The 18,669-nt window shown below is 38.7% G+C and overlaps 1 protein-coding gene across 1 annotated transcript in view; it reads right to left on the bottom strand.

Moving 5' to 3' along the window:
- Positions 1–1,330: 1,330 nt before the first annotated feature.
- Positions 1,331–18,669, bottom strand: part of LOC143389816 (integrin beta-6-like) — a 56,779-nt gene continuing 39,440 nt past the window's right edge. Inside the window, exons 11-14 of the mRNA XM_076842603.1 lie at positions 13,129–13,351; positions 10,609–10,764; positions 9,573–9,600; positions 1,331–1,525 (exon numbers count right to left, since the gene is read on the bottom strand). Of these exons, the coding sequence (XP_076698718.1) occupies positions 1,331–1,525; positions 9,573–9,600; positions 10,609–10,764; positions 13,129–13,351 (602 nt within the window). The remainder of the gene's footprint in view (positions 1,526–9,572; positions 9,601–10,608; positions 10,765–13,128; positions 13,352–18,669) is intronic.

The following is an 18,669-nucleotide window of genomic DNA, read 5'->3' as shown; positions in this document are numbered from 1 at the left end:
ATTATTTCAAAACAGATCCCAGCCTTCATTTCTTTTCGCCCTTGTATACTTCAGTTTGCATCTCTAAAAAGGATGGATATTTTCTAGTAAAGACATCATGCCTAATGGTATTTGATCAAGTTAAGCATATTTCCTTGCTATTATTCTAATATCTAGTGTTATTTATCTTTTTCCCAGTTGTTTTAAAATACATATTTTATAGTTGGACTGTGCAAATCAGGATCCAAAGAAGATACATACATCACATTTGGTTATTGTATCCAAAGGCATTTTTAATGGGAAGATAAAGTAGATAAAAATTTTCATTGTCCTTGGTCCTGCATCATATATTATGATTAGTTTAAAATATAACTGCCTAAAATATAGATATCCCTTATTGAGATAAAATTATGCAAAAGGGAAAATTCTGTTTGCTTTAGAAATTGAAAATATTGTATAGGCTCAGAGAAAACAGCATTAGCATCAATTTATTTGGGCAGATGAGCCCAAAGGAGCATTGTGTTTGCCTGTATTTCTCCAGTGATGTCACTGTTTTGAGACTCAGCAATGTAAGATAATTGCTATTAGATAGCTAGACACACCATTAGAGATAGAGAGATTAAATTAAAACCATGAAATTGTTTCTAGGGGTCTCTAGAAATGTAATTATCCTCCTGTGGAATAGAAACACATAAAATTGTAGTCCTGTTTTCTATTTGCCTATTGTGAAGAGAAGACACAAATTATGCCTATTGAGTACATATATTTGAAGGTTGATACTTTTTTTTTCAGGTAGCTTTTTAAAATTTATGTTATTCAGAAAAACTGCCTGGTGTTTAAAAAGTCTTCTCAACTTTGCTTTGTAACCGATTATATGAGTAACAAGTATTTCCGTGAAAATTGGCATGAACTGTCAGACTATTCACTAACATTATTCCATTAGCTATAGCATAACTAATTCATGGAAATATGTAGATCCAGCACCTATGTGTTATTAAATGGAGCCCAAGGGATCCTCCTGGTGGTGAAGAGGCACTGAATAGAATATACCTCCATGATGTCCCTAATTTGCTGTATGAGGAATTTCACAGGACTCTTCTGAGTGGTGGAGATACCCACTGCACTGAGAAGCAATGCATGTCATGAGGGACACTTGTGGCCAGATAATGGATGAAGAGGTTTGCTCCCAAAGCAGAATAGAAACCAAAACTATTGGGATTGTGACAAGGGCAGTAGGGAAAAATGTGACACCTAAACTCTTTTTTAGACAGAAGAAAGTGGAGTCCCTCTCCCATCCTTTCTGCCTGGACCACTGCACCGAGAGTAGCCCTCAGTTTCGACATACCATTTGTCACTTGTCCTTTGATCGTTCTGCTTCAAATTTGGCAACTTCTTTGCGATCATAAAATGACACCAGCAGCTTCCAAATGCACAGGAGGACAACTCCAATGGGAAGAATAGCCAGTGAAACCCCCAACATGATCATAGGAATGTTCAGAGGTTTTGGACAGTCTGTGGAAACAAATGAAATTATAATAAGAATCAGCTAGCACTATCAATGTTTTGATGTAGAAAAACTTTGTTGTGGTTGTTGTTGTGATGGGGATTGAACTCAGGGCCTTGAACACTTGAACATACTAGGCAATCACTCTACCACTGAGCTCAGTCCCCAAATCATGGAAAGACATTTTTTCACTGGGTTTTCCTTTCATACATTTCTTACAATAGAGGGCAAATATTGACACCTTTTTGGTCTTGCTGAAATTTTAAAAAGCAAGTTATTTGTTGAAGGATAACTCTCTATTTCTTTAAAAAAGAGCAAAAGACAAAAGGAAGTGTTTGGTCATTCAAAGTAAATAAATATAAAGTGGGTTTTTTGGTGTGTGTGTGTGTGTGTGTGTGTGTGTGTGTGTGTGTTGCTGGGGATTGAATCCAGAGCCTTATGCATGCGAGACAAGCACTCTACCAACTGAGCTATATCCCCAGCCCCAGTATACAGTTTTTTATGCTCTTGGATTCTGCATGTTCAAGATTCAACCAACTATTGATTGAAAATACTGGGGAAAATATGTGTCTGTTTTGAACATAAAAGGGCTTTTCTTCCTTGCTACTATGCCCTAAGCATTGTAACAACAACAACAACAACAAAAAAAATGGGTAGAATTTACATTGTATTAAGTACTATACGTAATCAAGGATGATTTAAAGCATATGGGAAGATGTGCTTAGGTTATATGCAAATATTATCCCATTTTACATAAGAGGGCTTACACACCTGCAGATTTTGGTATCTGCAAGGGATCTGGAACCAATCACCTTGCAGGTACCAAGGAGGACCATATACTTGATGGCTGACTTGAAAAGAGCTAATTAGAATCCAGAAGAGTGACAATTAATGCATATAGAATATTTCAAGCAACTTGAAAAAAAAAAAACTATAGCCTAATCACTAAAGATGGTCTCTTCTGAGTACATGAAAAAGTAGAAATGGAGTCTGTGTGTGTGTGTGTGTGTGTGTGTGTGTGTGTGTGTGTGTAATGCTTGCAGACACCTTTTCATCGATCTTCCTGAATTAAGAGCAGTCTAGGAGATCATATTATAAAATTATATAAAACCTATTCCCTGAAAGGTTACTATTTGCTGCGACTTCCTTTTTTACAGATAGAAGACATGGCTTTCTTGTTGTTGTTTGGTTGTGCTTCTAAAGTAATGCTCTGCTTTCCTGGAAAGTTTCTGGCCTACAGTGGGGAGGGTTGGGTTTGATTCCCATCTGATGAACAGCAGCTGTGAGAATCAAGTCATGTTCTTTGATCTCATCTGTAAAACAAAGCTCACTGTTCCCTCAACTTTCCTGATGATGGTAATAAGCTGAGGTGCTCATGTTTATTAAACCTACAACTTCCTAGGCTCTTCGCCTGAGATTTTGATTCAATGGGTCTTGGATGAGGCCACAGACTTTTTTTTTTATTAAGGGTGTTCCTAATGATTTTTATCCTCAGGGAAGTTAGAGAAATTAGATGTTCTGTATGGTCCTCTCAACTTGAAGAGTTCATGAAATGTTATTTTGACTCTATTGAGAGTATTAATATAATTTTGCAATTATCCAGTACCTCCCTTCATTGACAGCAAAATGACTAATCATCCTTGCACTATGCCTAGGAGATGATACATTTCTTAATGAAATGTTATAATTAAGCTCTCCTTTTGCTTTCATGGAAAAAATACCATATAAAAATGATCATTAAATATCTGCAACCCTCTGCAAGAAGAGAGACAAAATCCATGGTTTCTGGGGGAGGTAGCTATTCATGCTTAGTTTTTCCTAACTCTTATTGCTCTTTGATAAGGAGAATTATACACATAGAGGAGAGTTTTATGTATATATAACTGGCCATGCTGCTTTTCAGGTGTGCTCTATAACTGATCTGAATCAAAAGGGGCCTAATGATGCATGCCTGGCCTTTTGTTCTTTGTAGAAACCATATAAGAAGATAGGGAAGAAATAACAAAAGTTGCTAATGACATAGCTACTACAGAACAAAGATCTAAAGACCCTGTTCTGGTCTCTAATAGGTTAGCTCAGTTCCTGAAAAGAAAGCAAAAGGGCTTATATCAATGAAAAACATAACCCATATTGCTATAGTTTGGTTAAGAAATGGGTTAGAGTGGGGCATTGTGCATTGCCTCTCAAAGCAGGATGAAGCTTGCTAAGACAGAAAGTAAATTAGGAGGACTCCCCAGAAGGGAATAAAGTGGGAAGAGGAATGACTTAGCAGAGATAATTATTTTAAGAACCTAAATCCACTGGGCACTGTGTATTTCTCAAAGATTTTGATTCAAGTATCAAAGCAAATATTACAGAACAGAGATCTTCACTTTTTATACTTTCTTTGACATTTCTTTTGATACTCAGACTGAAGTTAGATTTCTGGGTGGGAGTGAGAGTCACCTCCATCACTGTGTGATGTTTCCTATAGAGTCCAGGTCAATGCTGCACCTAATTCTAGGGTGCTGAGTGTTCAATGCTGTTGCTTGGACTAATCTGGTAACACATGTGACTATTGAGCACTCGGAATATGGCTTTTCCAAGTTAAGTTGTGCTATTGGTGTAAAATAAACACTGATTTTGAACACATATTCTGTAAACATGTAAAATTTCTCATTAATAATTTTAATATTGATTTCATGTTGAAGTGCTAGTATTTGGATAAAAGCAAAATTTATTTCATGTGTCTTTTACTTTTTCATGTGGTTACTGAAATTTTTTAAATTATATATATGGTTCTGAAAACAATTAGGTTGGATATGATGATCTAACATTTTTTGTGATTCACATGTTTGTTATAATCATACAGCCAGTGGGAGGCAGTATAGTACAGTGGTTAAGGGCACGGGCTCCAAGCCAAACATTTGGAACTCCTCAACCAGCTCTGGTGCTTAATTAGTGCAAGATGCAGCAAATTATTTATGTCTCTATGCCTCAGTTTCCTTGTCTGTACAACAAAAGTACCTGCCTTGTACGGTGAATGTAGTTTACACATATTAAGTGAATTAATACATGTAAAATATATGGAATGACAGCTTGCATTTGGTATTGGTAAGGGCTCCATAAGCTAGAGTTGCTCTTATATTACTAGTAGTAGTACTGATGTTATAGCAAATGCAGTCTTCTCCCCTTTCTTCCTCTAAACCACAAGGATCTGGATCCTCCACACTGGAACCTACAGGTTCAACATCAGCAGTAGTTGGCCCCTTCTAGCCAGGAATGCTCTTCCACTCTCATTCCTTGACTGTGATGTGCTTTTAGGCTCTGAAAATTTCTACAGAGGTAAGAAGATGAAGAAGTTCTGCCTGTGTCCACAGAAGTTCTGGTGGGGCTTCACTGGCTCCTTTTTCCCATTTGCTTGGAAAATGTGGGAAGCATTAACCTCCCTTCCCCTTCCTAGGTGCTCATTTTGTCTCTTTTCTATCCAGACTTCCAATTGTCCTTCCAGATTTCCAGGTCTGAAAGCTGTGGGAAGGGAGGGACTTCTGACTTCTGGGGTGGGCTCTGCCCTCAGGGCGTCTGTAAGCACCAGGCCTACCCAGGAAATAGGGCTTGTGTGAAGGAAGAGGCGTCATTAGAGCCATCAGGGGACTCGTGTGATGCCTCAGGGAGGTAATTTTTCCCCTTCACTTTCCCCACTACAAAAGCACAGAGATAAATACAATACTATAATAAAATGCATCAGGGCATCTGTGTGTGCTCTGAAGGATGGCGTGTTGATGTGCCACTCATATTGTGTGGAAGAATAAAAGAATAGCCGACAGTTTTGTAATGAGGAAGCATTTATCAGCCGAAGGCATGTTTCTCTCTTTTTCTCTCTCTCTCTCTCTCTCTCTCTCTCTCTCTCTCTCTCTCTCTCTCTCTCTCTCTCTCTCACACACACACACACACACACACACACACACACACAACACATCAAACCAGTATGATACAAAACCTTTGAATTAAAAACAGGGTCAGGGGCTGGGGATGTGGCTCGGGCGGTGGCGCGCTCGCCTGGCATGTGTGTGGCCTGGGTTCGATCCTCGGCACCACATACGAACGGAGATGTTGTGCCTGCCGAAAAACTGAAAAAGAAATAGATATTAAAAAGAAAGAAGGTTCTCTCTCACTCTCTCTGTCTCTCCACTCTCTCTTTGAAAAAAAAAAAAAAAAAAAAAAAACAGGGTCAGGGCCAGTTCTGGAAATTTATTTTTGGGGATGTGTGTTTCCAATAGAATTTATATCACACAGGATGGCTTTGATTTCAAGATAACCGCTAAAGCCACTGTCCCAGTCACAAATAGAAGGTTAGGGTTGTAATTGGAGAATTTGACTTTATGAAATAGATAATGAGGAAGCAGGGTTTTTGTATTAGAAAATAATTAATCCTTGTTCAGCAGGATTCACCTTAAGTCTCCTTAACTGAACGATGCAAGCTGCATGTTGTGTATGCATTTCAAGGAAGGTGATTTACACGGGATTTTCCAAGAGTAAGTCTCCAGGAGCATTCTGCCTACCTGAGCTTCAAAATCAAGTTCACACTCATCCTCTCAAATGGTGATGACTTCTCTCTCTCCCTTCCCCTCAGCTCAGCAATGTAGTATTTTTCTGATCATGTTTTCTTGATCGCATTGTGATGCGTTGAACTTACTTTCTGGTTATGATTGTATTGTTTTGGTTATTAGGCTCTTAAGTGATACCAATTTGACCTTGGTTTCACATTCAAGACTAACTTAAATTCTGTCAGCACATTGAAGAGCAAGCACAGACAGCAAACGAACCTCTGTTTTATTGCCTGGCCTGCTGCTGAGTCCTGGACCAGAACTCAGGCTCTGGGATTTTTTGTGGGGAAGAAGAGGTTGTGGACAAAGTCTGATGAGGTCCGATTTAATGCAGCTGTCACCTGCAAGGCAGGTGCCCACAGCTGTCTTGGGAATAGAATGGCCCTGATTATGGTAATGAGGGGGCTATATGTTACTCTTTGCTGAGAGCATCTGGGAGGATGTCTAGATTACATTGCTGCACAGTCCAAATGGATACTGATACTTTTAAAGGGGCCTTTTTACAATGGTGTAGTCAAGCTTGCTGGCCAAGTATTGTCACAACAGTAAAAATAAATTAATATTAGGAAACAGAGACCGCAGTGTTAGGTAGCTCAGGGTCCAACAGGATAAGGGTAAACTAGAGACTTAAAGGAACCCAGAATGACAGTATATTGTATCACAACAGAAATTGAAAATAAAGTAAAAGGCTAATCTTTAATCTGTTTATTACAAATTTTAGTGGTTCAGCTCCTCTGCCAAGATGTAGCCTTTTCTTAATTAAAAATAAAAAATAACAACAACAAACCCTAAAGTTGCCTTGTAGTTACCCTACCTTCTAAATCGGAGACTTTTCAATGATACTATTACAAACACTGTTTTTCAGAATCCTGAAGTAGAATGAACATTTGCTCTTAACCCAAACTTCTGGGACATATGGTTAGATATTAGTGTGTTTGGCACAATGAGACAGAATAATAAAATTGAGACCACTCCAAATAATCTTGGACACATTTATAACTTCTCTCATTAGCTTAAAAACAACAAGGTGTTAATGAAACAGAATCTGCCTGTGTTTCCCTGCTCCTTACAAAGAAAAATAATAGCCCTTTGGGGTACAAAAGTGCTACAGCTATGGAAAGATAGAAATATAGGTCATTGTTTGTTGTCTTTCCATGTAATTTGTAAGATAAGAATGTGGCAAAGTCTGTGAGAAGTGTGCCTTGTATTATTCATGAAAACAGGACTGGTAAACATTTAGCAGAATAATTAAGATTTTAGACAAGAGATTGAAGAGAATAAACTGTTTTTGAACTCATTGAAAACATTATTTACATAGGAATATGAAGAAATCTAATTATAAACCATTCTAGATTGGTCATTTCCAAATGTTTATGACTGTCTAAATTACCTGGGGTTTTTGAAAAGATGGATTCTGAGGACTTGGCCCGCCCCCCAGGTGGGGGGTATGCACAGGGCTGCATGTGAAGGGCTGGTATACACATGGGCACTTGGATTTTGAGTGTGTGGTTTAATAAGCAGTTTAATGAGATGAATCTGATTAGAAGGTTTGGGAACCTCTGGGCAACATGTGATTAGTGAAATCTGTCATTTCATGTGTTTGATTGCAAATGACACTGCATATACAATTCATACTTCGATCCCTTTGAGGGTCTTCACCCACAGCTGCCTACCTCATCCCTCCAATCACCTGGGATTCCTAAAGTCTCCAGGAATGTGATTTTTCTTAGTGCCATGTTGTCTTCCTTCCCTCTGTGCCCTGGCCATGCGGGCCGATCCTGCTCCCTTGAATACACTTAATGAAACATTCTGCTCTCAGGTAGGAAATGTGTGGGATGGCTTATCATACCCATTTCAGTAAAATTAATCCTACTTTTTTATTTTCTTTTAAATAGCTGCACTGAAGCACAGGGAGGCTTACTTTCCTTGAACAGGATTACATCAGTTTTAATGGAACTGCCAGTATGACCTTTGAGTCACAACTCCCATCTTGCTTTAATTACTTCACCACTCCTTTTCCCAACTGTTATGGCTCTAGACATAGCCTTATTTGTAGTGTTTGGGTATTGAGAAAGTATTATCAAATGTGCAATGAAAGATTTGCATAATTAGCTGTTAAAGTTTTCTTTTGTTGTTCATAAAAAATGGCCCTTTCTTTTTTACTCTCCTTTGTGAGTGCCCACATGGCTGCTCTAGAATAATACAGTGAAAATGTGATCTCCTGGTGGCCCAAGGAAATCATTCTCAGAGAAGGAAGAAATGTGAGAATGGGAATGATGAGGTTGGGGCTAGAAGGTCCAGGAAGGATGTGGAAATGGAAACTGTCTGTACCACTGAGGCAAGACAAACACGTGCTTTAAGCCCTCAGTTTTGGAATCAATTAGCAATTCTCAGTGGAAACAGTTTCTCAAGGGAAAAAAAATGCGATTCTGTGGTCAAACATGTTTAGGAATCCCTCTCTTTGTCCCTCCTGGTGAGTCACACACATATTTAATTTAATGTGCACAACAACTCTCAAAAGTCTGGCAAAAAAGGGAAAAAATAATTTCCCATCTCTAACATTTATATGACCATGGGTACTTTTCTCCATTGAATGCTTTCAGAGCTAGTGTTCCAAGAAACACTCTACGAGTACATGGATATTGGGGTAAATTAACATGACTCAGTAAAAGGAAGAGTGAGATTAAATCACATGTTCTTAGATGTGCCTGCCCAAGTCACGGACAGCACAATTTAGGATCAATTCACACACTTAGTAAAGTTATGCTTATTTTATTTTATTCTCCATGTCCTAGTGGGGGAAAGATGGGTTGCTAAAAGTCCCTGTGAAAGAGCAAATATGATGTGATCTGTTCAAGGAGGTGTGAGCAATAACAAAACTGGTTCATTCAAAACATGGCTTATAAAAAAGGCTCATTGGCAAAGTGGCTCTTAAATTTACAGTCTGACAAATACCTTTTTTTTCTCTCAAGTCCATCCAGATTAAATAGTATTAATAATCCAATTATTATTTTCAACCCCCAAGTTGGAAATACCTGAATCCCCCTCTCTTGAAGATAACTGGGCCAAATACACAAAAAGAATAATGTAAATATTCTAAATGCCTCTCAAGACTGGCCTTCCTCTGAAATCCAAGCATTTGACAATCTACTCAGAAAACTGTGTACTTAACATTGTAACGACCCTGTGGAAGCCATCACGATTTACATGTTTCTAAGGCTCTATCCCTTTTTCCTTCAGCACATTTGATTTCCCATGTTGCTAGTGAATTCAGTTCTAGTCATTTGTAGGCATTTTCTGCAATTTTTTCTCATTTCTAAGAGACATCTGGTAAATATTTCCACTGTTTGCTGTGAAATGAACCTAGAAGGAAATGCTGAGACTCAGTACTAGTTACTAATGTGGACAGCCCACAAATGCTGCTTTGCTCAGTGCTTTAATGTTCTTAACTTTGGTATTTGTTTAAGTTACACACCATCGTGTCCCATTTACTGCTATTTGGCATGTTTATCTTTGGTCACCAGAAAAGCACTGATGAGGGGTCTTATGAGCACTAATCACATCCCTGCACATAGGGTAATTCAACTGTGCAGTCAGAACTCTTAATTTTGAAACAAGGCAAGTAATTTTCAAAAGAATATAAATGTCATTATATTATTCCATTTTGGAAATGGACTAATTTCCGTATTCTAATTCCATCTATTCAAAATACATATCCTACAGTGTCATAAATTATTGTCTTGATTATTTCCCTTCACCTGAGATAGATCTTGGTCACATTGCTATTGCATGCAGAGTAGCAATTCTACCTGAGCAGCATGAAAATGCAGGGTTGTGATGATACAAAACCAAATTCTCCTAGATTGTCCCTTTATGCAGAATCAGTCATCTTCTTTGTTTTAAAGTCCACAAATTATTTTTTAAAATGGCCTTCCTAGCTAAAATGCAACTGATTGAAATATTTTCCATTATGAAGAATCTTATTGTAACTGTATTTAAAATAACAGATGAAAGCAAGAGTACAATTTGCTTAGCAGTTACAGATGACAGGAACTTCTGAATTTTGGGGGTGGGGAAAAGGAAATTAAGGGTGTACCATATGTGGGGGAGGGGAAGTGAATGCTTTTGAGAGGAGGAGGAAAAATGGCCATTGACCAGAACCTGCCCAGCATCTGGGAGCTACAATCAGGAAAACCATTTTACTGCTGCCTTTATCTTATCTTGAAATAAGGCAATCAGATGATTGAGGGCAATTTACTGTTTGGGGGCTTAACATTTGGTCATTTCTTCAACTTTCTTTCTTTCTAGTTTGGAAAATATAGCATTCTGGAATTCTCCACAAGGAGAGGTGAAATGCTGACACTCTTGCCGATAGAGCTGAAGTCCAATAAAACAGCCATGACTTTCAATTGAGATTTTAAATCCCAAGCCACGGAGTTTTCAGCCTTATAGAATGCACTCACTTTTAAACAAAGAATTGAAGTGATCTAATGCCCTGGTACAAATGGGGTCAGGCCAGAAAGGCTCTTGATTTATAGCATTTCTGTCTCTGGAGAACCACGCAAAGGAAATGAAAGCCATTTAAGACAAGCAGCACCTTCCTCCTCACTGATAGTTGCGCCCGCTAGTTTGCATTTGTCCACACAATCTTCTTGGGCCTTGGGATCTGCAGACAGGTGGCACTCGATGCAGCTCCTGCAGACAGAAAGAATTAACAGAGTTTATCAGTTCATGTTGGTGGAAATAGATGTGCAGCTAGAATATTGCTTTATACTCTGGTTGTAGATTATGCTACAAAAGTATTTTTCTAATGACACTGGCCTTTTGTCACTTTTGGAAAGATAGTTAGGCAATATCCAAGAGGTTGCTGAATTATTCTGAATTCCACCCAGTAATCAATGTTCCCTGAGCCATCCCTGATAATCGCTGCTATACTCATTTTTCTGTAGCGATTGCTTCTTATTGATATTTGATTTAGCTATATTTTTATTTTACTTTTTCCAGGGAAAGCTTACATTTATAAATATGATTAGAGAGTAGGCAAAGTTCTGAATTTAATCTATATCTTAACCAGAATCCCAAGAATGATTCGTAGTCTTCATATATGCCACATATGATTATTTTAATAATTCTCTCTTCTGTTATGCTTTTAAATAAATTCAAGTGTCGATAGGAGCATTTTTAAAAGCTTAGGATTAAGCCTGGATCCTCATTAATTCAAGCTTTTTAATAAAATATTGCATTAATTTACAGAAAAGTGTATTTGCAAGGACATAAGGAAATTAAGCTACCTTAAAGATGTCTAGGGAACAAAGTAAAATTAGACCCTGAATTAATCTTGTGCTGCAAATCATTTTGCAAATAGATGGTGCTTGGAGTAATCCAAAACAACAAAAGCCTTCTCACCGTGGGGATGCATGGCGCTGCATCCTTCCCCCCAGACATGGAAATGTGCACTCTTATAAGTGCTTGGTAAGCTCAGCTGAAGCTGCATCTCCTAAAACCAAACCTTCCTAACATTAGTCTAGAGAGTTCCCTTGTAGTGGGGGGACTAGAACTCCTCTACAGAAAAACTTAGGAGTGGTAACGTATTTGGAGTGGGGCTATAAATCTTGTTGTGAAGTCGCTTTTGCTCTGCAAGTGTATTGCATTTTCCTAGATTACGTATTTATTTGGAGTGGCTTGGTGGGGGTCTGGGGGAGATGGTGGAAGCCCTTAAAGTCTCCTTTGTGCATCTCACTGATGACTGCACCAGCTGGTCTGATGCCCCTCCCCACTGCCAGCACCTTTTGTATCCCCTCCTGAAACTGGCAATCCAGACATCACCGTCATTACTTTAAAAACCTCTATCTTGCCCACTGGTCTATCAGCACCTGTAAAGGTAGAAACTATAACTATTTCAGTCTTTCCTGCATGTCCATGGCTTAGCACCATTCTTGGCATACAGTAGGCACTTAATATCTACTAGATAAGCGAACACACACGGATAAATGGAAAAATAGACTCATCTAATGTAAACATCAAGATCACTCTGATTCCCAAATTGGAACTACTTGAGTATGAATTTCATATCTTCCAAGTCAGATTTAAGATTGAACCATGTTAACAGAGGAGATGAAATAGAAAAATAATGAAAGGAACACCACGAAGGGACACTTTACATTGGATCCTATTCAAATAATTCTGCTCATGCGCCCATGCTTTTGGCACTTGTCTTAGATTTCCAGGGATACTGACAGAGAAGTTTTGACACGTAAACGGTGAGTTATCAATGAGTAAAAAATTGATTTTCTCACTCCATTTTCATTGGATATGCAAATGTCACCATTTTGGGGTATCAGAAGTAGTGACAACCAACCTCTTAAGAAACACCCTAACAGGCTTCTGGGAAACTTGCTACACTTGACTGACAAATTTTGCCCCAATTCCATGAAGAAGGTAGTTGCTAATCAAAGCAACAGTTTTCTTCCTGGAAAATAAGAAAATGTTCTTATAGTCTTAAAAAATACAATACACAATAGCTACCTACAATGACAAGGACAAAAAGGTGCCAAAGAGCATGGAGGCAGAATGGAAAGCTAAGATCTTCTTCTGGGCCTCGTTGCCTCCCTGATTCTGCTGATATGAAGAATCCCACAAGGTCAGGCTATGAACTTCTAGATAAGAAAGAAGCTTGTCTGTTTCCCCTGAAAAGGTACTGACTGCCTGTGGGTGTCAGCAGGATGCCTCCAGGGCTTTCCTTCTGTGTGGCTGGTATTGTAACTGACAGGCCATCAGATGTTATCAGTGTGGGACATCAGCTCCACTTCCCCCTGTTGTCTCAGGCAGAAATGTTAACTTTGTGATTCTGGATAATCAGGGCTGAGAAAGCCTCCAGCCAGAGACTGACTGTTGTTCCAGGCTGAGGATCACAGGGGCCCTGTGGGTTTTTGTTTCAATGGATGCCTGGAGACCAAACCCGGCAAAGGCATTCTGAGGTCTGAGTTGATAAAATGTCTTTAGAACTTTGATTGTGAGGAACGTTTTCCACAAAGGGGACTAAAGCAATAGAGACATTACCGCTTTGAGTTACAGGGGTCACCGCAGGTAGGACATCGTTCACAGGTGGGACCCGAGGCTCCGGGGTTTGTGCAAACACACTTGCCACAAACGCAGTCCCCACGCCCGCTGCACAGCACTCCGTCTTCAGAGACACACGAGTCCGTTCTGGTTGTGCAGTTATAGTATTCGCCAGTCCAGCCGGTCCTGCACACGCACTCACCACAGTCACAGTCTCCGTTATCTGTAAAACATGCATTCGGTTCTCTGCTACCCATGGTCAAAGACATCTGTAGGCTTGCGGGGAAGGGCATCTTTTCTCTTTGCCTTTAAATACTAGCAAAAAGACTGAAGAACAAAATGAGAAAAAAAAGTGTGTGTGTGTTTGTGTGTGTGTGTGTGTGTGTGTGTGTGTGTGTAAGTGTAGACATTTTATTAATATGTTTTGCTAACTGCATATGCTTATTGATCTGGTCTCCTAACTGAAGATCCACTTGATTACCTGATGTTATAGAAGAGAGAATTAATAACCAGATGAAATGAGAGAATCCAGACAAACCTATAGCAGCTACTTGGTGCACATATGTACATATGTATATATACTTAATTGTTATTTTGATTTTTTGCCTCTAATTATTATGACATAAGATGGAGATGCAAGACAGGTTTGAATGAATGCCCACCCTTCTACATCATCAAGCTGATTGATCATGAAAGCCTCATCTAAAAAACAGAGGGAACAAATCTACTTCCAATGATTTTGGTAGGATGAGATACAGTGTGAATCTCCTACTTCTGCATTCACCAGTTAGCTGTCCCATGGGCATAGAATGAGAGTTGGACAAGTTCAATGTTTTATAACAAACTTTGAGCATATACTGTGTGCCAAAGGTTATATTACGCCTGAGGATAGAGAATCAAATAAGACAAAGTCATTGAATTTATAATTTAGTACAGGAGGCAGGCAAATAGATACTACTATTACTAAATACAAAACAGTGTATTGGATACAGGGCAAAAATTTCCCAATTAAACTGGAAATTTAGGAAAGTTTCCAAAGGAAGTGATACCTGGACTGAAGGAAGGTAGAAGATGAAAGAAGAGTTTTACCTACATTTCAGGCAAAGAAAAAGACAAATCCTGAAAGTGTAGAATCATGTGGCTTGCTTAACAACTGTAGCAGTCTCATATGTCAGGAGCCAACGCTGCTTGTAGGATGTGATAGAGGGAAGGATGGAAAGGTCAACAAAATACCAGAAGTCAGAGTGTGAGATGGCTGAGCACTACAGTAAGAGCTTTGATCCTGGAGGTTATAAAATTTTAAGAAGGGTAGAGCCCTGAACAGATCCACGTGTGTCTAGATATATCCTGTCATCAGTAGAGAGTCAAACCAGGACAGAAAAACCATTTGAGAGGATTTCCATGAACAGTGGGCTGAACAACAATGATAGTGTCAGTGGGAAGAGTGAGGGCTGCTGTGCTCAGGGTAAGGTGCAAAGTTACCAGGAGCCGTGTAAGGAGAACCAAAGAGGAATGGCACCCTCCCCAGGTGATCAGGCTGGGAGCTAGTGAGTGATGTGGCTCTCCACTGACCTGGAAGGAAAGCCAACTCATGGTCACTGCTGTGTCCCAACACCTGGCACATGGTAGTGCTTCATTATGGAATGAATAATTGGATCTAAAGCGGAAGAGGAAAAAGAGCTCTGGGTCTGTTGAGTTTGAGGGGCCTGTAGGACATCCTTAAAGGTGGCTGAATATGAGCCTGAAGTTTGGGGTTGGGCATCCATGAGGGAAAGGCAGTGGTAGAGGCCACTGTGAACCAGGTCATCTAGGGAGAGCAGGGAGAGTGAGAAAAGCTCTGGAGAGCATTGGCATTTAAAAGGCCATCAGAGGAGAGACTGAGGGAGCAGGAGCAAGGTGGCTGCAGAAGCCTGGGGCAGACACAATTCCAAGGAGGAGGCACGCGGAAACCAGCTGTGGACAAACGTCTCATCTAATCTTGCAAGTCCCTTATAGATCTGGCCACATAAAAGTATATGAAATACTCTGAGATGATAAATGTGTTTAAGATAATGGTGTGTGTCCACTCCTTACATTTTGGGGTGCCTGCCATGCCCAGTATACTAAAATAGGCATTTGATGTTCCAAACAAATAACATTTATTTACAAAGTCTCCTAACTGATACTTTCTTAAAACTGTGCACTCAGGCATTTTGCCCCACAAGTTTTGATCTTCCAGCAAAACTTAGTATTACCTAAGATGGTGTCTAACAGTGTTTATAACAGTGCCTGGCCCAGCACTAAGCACTACATAAGTGCTAGTTATCAGCGTTATTCCTTAAAACTATCCAGTAGCAAGAACCTGTAAGCAAAAGTATTCATCAGTATTAAAACTCTTATACCTTTACTGAAAACTGTACAAAAAATAAAAATCACAAACGAAACATGCTTCTACTTGTAAGAGGCACTGCCAAGTTCACTGTGGAGTAAGGGATCCTTGCAAACTTTGCTGTTGTAGCTGATTACTTTTCTCTCCTCATGATTGAGCCTAAGGGATTGAGAGTAGGTGAGTCCTCGGCTTAATCTCTGCTCAGTCAAAATCATACACACAAAGATAACCACAAACGTTTTGAAATTGGGTTCCTGGTGTGTGTGTGTGTGTGTGTTATATGTTTATACATGCATATATTATATATATATATATATATATATATATATATATATATATACATACATATTATATGTATATATGGCATTAGAGAAAATACTTCCTGCCATTGCTGCTGTAGGAACAGGTACATCCATATTCTATATGTATGTGTGTGTGTGTGTGTGTATGTTAACTTGTTCTTGCTCTCTCTCTCTCTCTCTCTCTACATATACTAAGGAGGGCACACTCCTCTAACAAAAGATGATTTAAAATTTATCTGGATCTATGACATTAAGACATTCCAACTGTATCTCATAACCTATGCAATTCATAATTGAGCCAATTAACTCAAAGCTAAGAATAATTAAGTATTTTGAGCCAATTTAAGTTTCATATGTAAGTGATCTTCAGAATTATAATACTTTTTGATTTCTTCCTTAGCAAAAGGGGAAACTTACATTCACAATGGGGAGAAATGTTGAAATTGCAATTTAATCTGAATAATTAATATAATCTATACATATTACAAAATGAAATGTGCATTTCCAAATGTTTCAAGAATGCCCAAGAGTATTATATATGTAAGAATTACTTGCAGAAATTTAGAATACCCATTCTGGAGCAGGAAAAAAGAACCATCACAGCAAAAACAAAGCACTCCTTTCAAATTTAGAAACCTTCCTTTCTGCTGACCTTCCAGAACCATCAGCCTGGTCACTGAAGTTGCTAATTGATATCCAAGCAACCAATTATTTAACGCACGTGTTCATGCAGCAACAACAGTGGCAGCACCTTCCTATAGAAGTTTTATTTAGAGGCAAGATGATAACTAAAGATTCAGAAAAATCACCAAGATCTTTTTAGAGAGCTAGATTCTTCTGGAAAGTCATTGACAAACAAGTATAAGTGAATAATGGCAGGAAGTATTTTCTCTAATGCCATTTTTCTGTTACTGCTTCCAGTCTCTTAAAAATCAAAATATAAGAGACTAATGGAATTTGGGCAAGAAAAAAAATCAATGGAGCCCTGTATGCCTGAGTGCTTGCAGATGGACGAAAGAAGTTGCATGAAAAGGAACATTGTGATAATAGCCCTTCAGAAAAGGAGCACATTGCCAAGTGTATTAGTGGTAAAATAAGTGAGATCAGTCCAAGTTGTGAGGCTGGGGCATATATGGTCTGCTTTGAAAATATCAGCAGCAGCAACAGCAGCAGCAGTGTCTCCTCAGAGCAGAGATTTTTATCCCTTCTCTAAGCACAGTGCCAGGCACATAGTAGATACTCCAAAACTACTTGGCAAACTTGAAGAATTGTACTTACTTTTTTTTTGAGGGGGGATTGTACCAGGGATTGAACTCAGGGGCACTCAGTCACTGAGTCACATCCCCAGCCCTATTTTGTATTTTACTTAGGGACAAGGTCTCACTGAGTTGCTTTTGTTGAGTTGCCTTGCTTTTGCTGAGGCTATCTTTGAGCTTGCTATCCTCCTGCCTCAGCTTCCTGAGCCACTGGGATTACAGGTGTGCACCAGAGCACTTGGCTGTATTTACTTTCATTAGACATTTAAAAGATAAAATTACTATTCATCTTTTGTGATGTTACTAATCAACAAAATAGCTTCATAGAAACAGTTGTGGCTGAGGATCATAATGTACTCCAGAGGATGAAGGAAATGAACATCGGTGAAATTTTCTGAGCTTAGCTGAAGAAATCATTGTATTTTTCTTTAAAGAGAATTTCTTTAGCAACTGCTGTATTTGATTAAAAAAAAAGTTGCTATTGTCAGATCTTCGTAACTACAACAAACAGAGCATGTCAACTGTTTTTGCGTTTATTCCATTTTCCCCTGTATATAAAATAAGATGAAAGGCAGTCAGGGAGTGCAGTGCTGCAGAGCACATGAGCAATTTATGCTGTTTTGTATTCCTTAGATCCAGGACTTTAAGGGTGATGTACAGCTGGTGTTAGTATAGCTATTAGATTATATTACATTTAGCATATTTTGGAAAGTAATTGTAACTATTTTAAATGTTTATATATATTTTTAAAGACTTGTATTAGAAATGCAGTGTGGAATTCTGTCAGATATATTCTTTCTAGGATGTGGTGACAGCCTTTGGGTAGCTTCTTTTTGCTTCCAGGTTGTGTCCTGTCTGCATAAAGTGAAGACAGTTTATGGACTTGGAAGCACACCCATAAAATCTGGAAATAAGGGGCTGGGATGTCGCTCAGTGGTGAAGTGCTTGCCTCAAACTCTCAAAGTCCTGGGTTTGACAGTACCCCTGCCCCTTTATCCTGTGCCAAAAAAGGAAAGACAAAAATAAGCGTAGGAAACAAAGTTTCTAAGTTTTTCATTCTGTATTGTGGACAGGGGTGAGAGAAAGTGGATTTTCTCAGAAGATCCCATTTGTAGCCATAGCTGCAGCAGAGAAATGAAAGGAAGTGGATTCCTAGGGGTATCAAATGATATTCAAAAAGCTTGGAATTCTCTGTGGCTTCCTTTCTTTCAGGTGTTTTTCCTCCCTGAAAATTGGTCTCTTTTATATGTTCCTAACGCTGTGGTTTGAAAACCCAACTTGCCTAGTTTTCTGTAGAGATAATGGCTGTCTGTTTTGAAGAGGCATTTGCTTACATACTGTGAAAAACTCAGACATTAGAGCTTACATTCAACCGTCAGTTAAGATTCCATTTGTAGTAGAAATTTATATTATTTTAAAATATATTAAGATATTTGTAATCTTGTCTGCATAGACCATTCTTAAATACATGTGTATAAATATCAGAATGATTTTATAATAGTCAGGCAATGAATTCTTAAACTCTAGTTACTTTACATCTATACATAATATTAAAATGTAATTATTTCTATTTTAAACTTTTCTTCATTTCTTAAGAAATTTTCTATTTTCATCC

The sequence above is a fragment of the Callospermophilus lateralis genome, unplaced genomic scaffold (assembly GCF_048772815.1).
Source record: "Callospermophilus lateralis isolate mCalLat2 unplaced genomic scaffold, mCalLat2.hap1 Scaffold_805, whole genome shotgun sequence".
Lineage (NCBI taxonomy): Eukaryota > Metazoa > Chordata > Mammalia > Rodentia > Sciuridae > Callospermophilus > Callospermophilus lateralis.
Note: the sequence above shows the minus strand (reverse complement) of the source record. Positions and strands in the feature narration are given on the sequence as shown.